We start from the raw sequence: 6,477 nt of genomic DNA, 5'->3' as shown, positions 1-6,477 counted from the left end.
TGCCGCTGCCTTGTTCCTGCTTAAGTGCCTGCCCCGCAGCGCGGAGGGTGCGACCGCCATCGGGCAGATCTTTAATGCCTACGTGGGAGGAAAAATAAGACGTTTACAAGCTATTTCAGCCTCAGGCTTCTAGCCTGCATCACCAAACGGAACGTCACTTCTTTTGCCTAAACCCCGTCGGCTGGGACAAACGATCTTTGTGCAAAAATACAGAGCTTTACCCCAAAATGCATTCACTGAAAAGATGGAATTGCCCCAACTTTCCTAACCTCACGCTCTGCGTACAGGCAGCAAGGAAGGCATCAGCCAGCTAACCTGGCAGGGGGCTACGCCAAGAACTCGGCTACGGCCGAGGTTTGGTCGGCACGCGCTGACCCAGCCCGGTGCGTCGGTGCATCGCGGCGGCACCGCTCCGCAACCAGGACCTGCATGCGGGAGCCGTGCATGCCTCTGGAAACGGGAGGGATCTGCCCCCAGCTTCTCCCAGCCTGCACCCACCCCCCGCCGTTCAGTTGGTTGCCGGGCGTTGGGTTTGGAAACGTGGTTTGTACCCTCTAGGTGTCCGCTCACGCTCGAGGGACACGTTCAACCATCTCTGCGAGCATCTCTGCGCGTGGGGTAAGAGAGAAGATGAGAGGGAGCGTGTTAGAGCCCAAGAGCAATCCACATGGAATTCAGGCAGAATTTCCCAATATTCTGGACTCGAGGCTCCATCCCGCCTTGAGCTGCAAAGGGCAGAGCTGGGCGTATTTCCACCGGGGGTAAAGCGGAGAGGCCTCTCGCTCCCGCGGCACGTAAAGGATGCACACAGGGACTGCAGGCGGAGGAAGAACAAGTTCCTCTGAAACAGGCACGTGCTCTTGACCGTGAAGGCCAGACGTAGCTGACAAGCAGCTTTTGAAAGGGGTAAAAATCAAATTTTAAAAAAAGCGCGGTGACCCAATCGCGCACGGGGATGTGCTGGGTGTTGTGGCTTCAAGGGAGAGGGTTTGATACAGGAGGAGCGGGGTCCAAGCAGAACAAAGCCTCCCGTGAAAAGCCCAAAATTAAAGAAAGTAAAATGAATTCGGCTGTTTTCCAGGGCTTCAGGAAATCACTGAAGCTGGATCCCTTTGTCAGCCAGCACCCTGCGTGCTTTATCCCCGAGAGGAAGCCTACGGCGTAAGGTTGGCTGGCACCATCACGGCCACTCTGGATGGCCGCCGATCCCCGCCTGCCAGCTTCGCGGCGGGGGCCATTTTCCAGCTTTCTTTGGAAACCTGGCATAAAGGCCCCTTTAACCACGCAGGCCGCCGTAACGTATCGAGCAGCCACCGAACTGCACTCGAAACTCCAGCCCCGCTGAGCCGAGCGCCGGGGCAGACACGTCTAGAAGACACGGAGGCACTGCCAGAGGCAGGAAAACATCCCCCCCGCTCCGAGATGTACGGCCAGGTGAGCGTTGCGGCACACAGCAGGAGTTGGGGAAAGCTTGGCACGTGGTCTCCCAGGCGAGACGCACAGCCTCCCCTCCGGGGCATCGTTTCCGCCCCTCTCTACCGAATTCCATCGCGATGTGGTGGTTGCTTGTTAAAGAACGGACCCGGGGAGCATGCAGCAAGCGTGAGGTGGGCAGCAATGCAGAGAGAAAACCGGAATGTTGTAACAGATGAGTTTGTCCCACCTTCCCAGTCTCTGCTGGGCATGGTCTGCATTGCTGGAAAGACATCTCCAAAATCATAATCTACAAAAACGAGGGATAAAACTCAGGGTTAGAAATACAAGTAGTGGGAAGGGGGTGGGGGGGGACAGGGGAGAGTGTGAGAGGGATTTGGGGAAGGAGATGGGAAAGGAACAAAACAATCTTTCACCGCTATCTGAAACGCATGGGAAAAATACTTGGGGAACACGGATGCAAATGGAAACCAGCTGCACCAAGGGTTGTTCCTGGTGGGTGTCTGCGTTACGGGAGCTACAGCACGACCAGCCGAGGATGAAGGCCCCATGACACAAGCTGCTGGAAAGCTAAACCAGGACAAGTCGGTGCCATCCAGGGCTTGTGCACCTAGCAGGGATCCCCCTGGGAAGTGATTTAATCCCGCTGTGCTTCAGTTGCCACCTGTTGCACTTACCTCCCGTAGACACCGTGACATTTAACTCATTCATCTTTGCAGACCCAGGGGTCTGACTAAAGGGAAAAACCTGTCCTCTGATCCTAAAATCCCCAACTCCACCCACACTCCCAGGGTAGCAAGATGCCCCTGTTGAAATGACGAGCAGTGAAGTGGTTATGGAAGTTCCTCCAGACCCCTCAGACCCCTCCACCCTCCTCAGAAGGTCACAACTTCTGCCCGCGCACATGGACTGGCTTGTGACGATGCCAAATCCAACACCTAGCTGCAGGATCTCCTGGATCTCTACTCCAACCCCCTCTCGAGCATTAAGCTTCCACCCACCCGACGGGCTGGAGAACGTAGCCAAAGGCAAGTGACACCCCTTGACGTGCTGGCACCAAGACACGTGCTGCTGAGCCAGGAATGGGAATACAGGCCCAGGAGGTGCAGCAGGCACTGAATGGCTGCTTATGCCAGACCTCTGGGGGCAAAGATTCCTCCCGTGACTTCCATTGCTTGGCTCCAACTTACCTGGGATGCTGGGAGTCTGACACGAGCGCGTCCCCGAAAGCAAACCCTTTCACGCTCACAGCACAAGTGGAGACGTCGCAGCGAGCCCAAACCTGTGCTGTACTTCAAGGCCCGTTGCCAGAACGATGCTAACGCCCACCCTGAGCCGCTCCCTCTCAGCATCTTTAATGCCTGCAGCTTCTACCTTGTGCGTAAAAGGCAACCGGCGGACCCGTGGCTCCGAGGGAACCCATCCCAATGCCGAGTCAGTCCTGAATTCACCACATCCAGGTAACGGCAGCATCACCCCATCTATTCCAGCATCCCCTGATCTTTGTTCAAACTGGCATCAGAAGAGGAAGAGGGCCAACGTGTTTTGGATTAGGAGCAGCAGCCCCAGAGCTGCTCCTTCACGTGAACGTGCTTTGTTCAGGATACGAGCTCCCTGCTCCAGCCTGAGGCAGGTAAAGGGGGCAGGCACAAGGCACGTGTCTTCTCAGGTCATCAGGAGCAGCATCCAGCCCTCCCTGACAGGGATAAGGGGGTGAGTGGGACAGCTTATCTGGCAGCTCAAGTTCAGTCAGATAAAGAGGAAAAACCAGCACCTCTGAGACCTTTCCCTCAGACTGCAGACATGGAGAAAAGACTCTGGAAACTATTCCCCAACACCTCCAGCCGATCTGGGTCTCTGGACCACGCAATAAGCAGCTAGAAAAGGTCCCTGCAGCCCTGCCTGCCTGCTCTGAACTGGAGGCGACGTTCAGATGCAGACACAATTTTCACTCCATGGGAAGATTTCTCCAGTTCTTGCCAAAACCCACTCCCAGGATGGAAACGCAGCCCGAGGTGACGTTGCCTTCTCTCCTGCTCTGAGGCAGAGGGGATGTCCACAGCTTAAATCCCAGCGCCTCCCAAGGCAAGACAGGGGAGACTCACAGCCTGGGCCTCTCACTTCGGCCTCTCACAGCCCGTCATTCGCTACCTCGTTCGGTGTCTCGCCCGGCCCAGCAGCTCAGGCGCGGGAGGTGTGGGACACACGGCCCCCACCGTACCCATCTCCCCAGAACCACCGACCTTCACTGGACGGAGCGATGGCGCTGTCGTCCCACTCCAGGTTGGTGGAGGTGACCGAGTTGAAGGAGTTGAGGGACAGGCTGTCCGAGCCGTGCACGGAGCTGGGCAGGCGATCCTCAAAGTCCAGCAGGTACTGAGGTTTGTAGTAATCTGGCATGTACGGGGCCAGATCCAGGTAAGGAGCGTCCTGCAGAGAAGAGAGCGGAGGGGCGAGTCAGGCTCCAGGTCACTGCACAGTTACGGGCACAGCTGAAACGATGGGGCTGTCCTGGGATGTCCCCCGCCTGGCTGTTTCTGCTGCCTTCCAGAGGAAACCCGATGGCTCTGAGGGTTAGCCAGCGGCTTTGTGTCTGCCTGGAGGGACGCCAGTCGTTCGTACCACGCTTGCAGAGCTCAACTCCTTTATCCCCATCAATCTGCCCTGCACCTGCCTCGTTCCTCTTCAGTGCAGAGGAATAACTGAGCAGTAGGAATAAATCCCGTTGCTGGATCTCCAAAGATCCCAGCCTCCAGCCTTTCCTGAAAGTGGCAGCTTCGCGTTTTCACCCCTAGGCCAACCAGAAGGTACGCCCTGGACCAAGCGGCAGGACCTGTCGCACCCAGGACAACCCCTGCTCCACACATCTGCTCTCCCAGAGCCAAGGGAAACAGATAAAACACTCACCAGATCCAAGTCAAAGCGGATGAACTCCAGCCCGGACACCAGCGTTAAGAACAAGGTCAGATGATCGTGACTGCAAACCAGGGCGTTCCTGCAGCATGGATGAAACAGAAGAGCTTCAGAAATGTGGGAAGGAGAAGAAATAGCTACAAGCACCCTTCTGTTTTCTTGGTGGCGTGTCTCCAAGCTGCTGTGTAAGCAGCCCCAGAGCTGTGAGCCTGCTGTTTGCCTGCTGAGAGCAATGGCAGAGCTCAAGGGCAGATACGTGTGGCTCAGAGCAGGCCGCGCATCCCCTGTGTGCTGTCCCCAAACAGAGCTACGGCCAGATTTCCAGGCATCCAGCAGAGCTGGATCCCTGAACAAGAGCTCAGCAGCTCCACAGGCCAATTAGGGCTTACTGCTGTCAAGAAGGGACGCCAGTCAGTGCCCAAAGAGGAAGCAGCTGGGATACTCACTTGACATAGTACTTGTGCAGCAGGCTGAGGTTCTCCTGGAACAGCCTCAGATAACTCTCTAGGGAGTTTTCGTTGAGGGCTAGGTACAGCCATGCCCGGCCTGCAAAGAAAGCAGCAGAGAGGTTTATCTGTGGGGAAACACCTAAGAGACGAAGCAAGCCTGGAAATAATCACAAATCAGTTAAAACACATCAGATCGTTCATTTGCATCATTCCAGGGGAGCGACTGACCCTTGGGGAAGTCTGTGGGGAAAAGTGTCAGCAGGAGATGAAGGGTCAGATTTGCGGCGTCTGGTGGCCGGTTGAGAAGCAAACGCAGAACTGCGTCTCTCCAGCGAGATGGGAGCCCTGCTGGCATTCCCAGGAGATGGGAGAGACGGAGGGAGAATCGCTCTGAATCAGCGCAGGTGCAATTTGAGATATTACACACATTCTGCTGCAGGGAGAGGGGACGGTGGAGTCTGCGCTTAACTCTGCTCTCACCGGTACGGGGCTTGGGAGGTGAAGCGGGTTGGGATAATCAGGCAGAGAGGTCTCTGGGCACCGTCCTGTGTCAGAAGCGGCGTCGGTGGTCCCAAACACCCGCTTCAGAAAATTCACAGCAGGGGAGAAGCAGCATCAGGCAAACAACAGCTACAGCGAGACGTTCTGGAGCGAGAGGTGATGCCTCCCACCTGCCAGAGACCCCTCCTGGAGCACGGCCCAGCAGGTCGCTTTGGTTTCATGGCAGGAGAAAGAAGCAGGGCTACATCTCTGCCCCAGCACCCGGTCCCGAGACGCAGCGCAATTCTTTCTAGAGCAGAAACGTGGTTACGGCAGGACGCCCACCTCCTCGGCCTGAGCAGAGCGCCCTGGACTCAGCGGGGAGCTGCCTGCAGCTCCAGCCCTCGAACACTCAGCCAGCACCACCTGCCTGGGCCTCCTGCCACGTCTCCAAACGGAGCTTTGCCCTCAGAGCCGGCGCAGCGCCTGCGAATACTCACTGCGTCCCAGGTTGGTGGCCACGTGTTGAAGCACTTCTATCTGTTTGATGGCTTCGCGGCGGGTGAAGTGAACGACCAGCACCCAGTAGCCCGAGGAAAGATCTTGCAGGCTGGAGGAAGGAAGAAGCCCAGAGGAAGGGTAAGGAGGGACTTTGTTATGTTCATCCCAACTACTGTTTAGATGGCTTCCCCGTGCTGAGGCTACGTGCCACACCAGGTACGGTGAAGAGCACCCCCGCGGCAGGCTCCGCGCTCACCCGTAGAGCAGAGCATGGTCCAGGTGTTCGCAGAGCCGCTGCAGGACCTTGTCATGGTTTCGGATGGCCGGCGTCTCGTCTTCGCAGGCAGCGAAGTAGCTCTGCAGCTGCAAAGAGAAGAGACAGGATGGCTGAAACGCCCTTTACAGCCCAGCGAGGAGGCAGATGGCGATGCCAACATGCTTTTGATCTCTCAGCTTGCTAAGCCTCGATGCAGGTCGCTTACAGGGTGTAACAATTGCTTTTAAGAGTACCCTAAAGGCAGTAACTCACAGGGTGAACCTAACCCATAAAGACTTGTTCGTGCTTCGGACGTGCCAGCAGCGTGGCTGCAGCTGCACAACCAACTTCCCTGTTTGCCGAGCAGGCGGGCTTGGGCTGCACCTTCGCAGCTCCTTCGGAGCCTCCTCCTTTACAGCTGTCACTACAGCAGGGCTTTGGTGG

General features: G+C 56.8%; 1 protein-coding gene across 1 annotated transcript in view; it reads right to left on the bottom strand.

Moving 5' to 3' along the window:
• PLEKHM2 (pleckstrin homology domain containing, family M (with RUN domain) member 2) overlaps positions 1-6,477 on the bottom strand; it is a gene marked incomplete at its 3' end in the record, with an annotated part of 17,710 nt that overhangs the window by 6,525 nt on the left and 4,708 nt on the right. Inside the window, exons 3-8 of the mRNA XM_010155371.1 lie at positions 6,034-6,140; positions 5,777-5,886; positions 4,794-4,893; positions 4,342-4,429; positions 3,678-3,864; positions 1,664-1,723 (exon numbers count right to left, since the gene is read on the bottom strand). Coding sequence (XP_010153673.1) covers positions 1,664-1,723; positions 3,678-3,864; positions 4,342-4,429; positions 4,794-4,893; positions 5,777-5,886; positions 6,034-6,140 — 652 coding nt within the window. The remainder of the gene's footprint in view (positions 1-1,663; positions 1,724-3,677; positions 3,865-4,341; positions 4,430-4,793; positions 4,894-5,776; positions 5,887-6,033; positions 6,141-6,477) is intronic.

The sequence above is a fragment of the Eurypyga helias genome, unplaced genomic scaffold (assembly GCF_000690775.1).
Source record: "Eurypyga helias isolate BGI_N326 unplaced genomic scaffold, ASM69077v1 scaffold20697, whole genome shotgun sequence".
NCBI lineage: Eukaryota > Metazoa > Chordata > Aves > Eurypygiformes > Eurypygidae > Eurypyga > Eurypyga helias.
The sequence above is the reverse complement of the archived record's forward strand: the minus strand, read 5'-3'. Positions and strand labels throughout refer to the sequence as shown.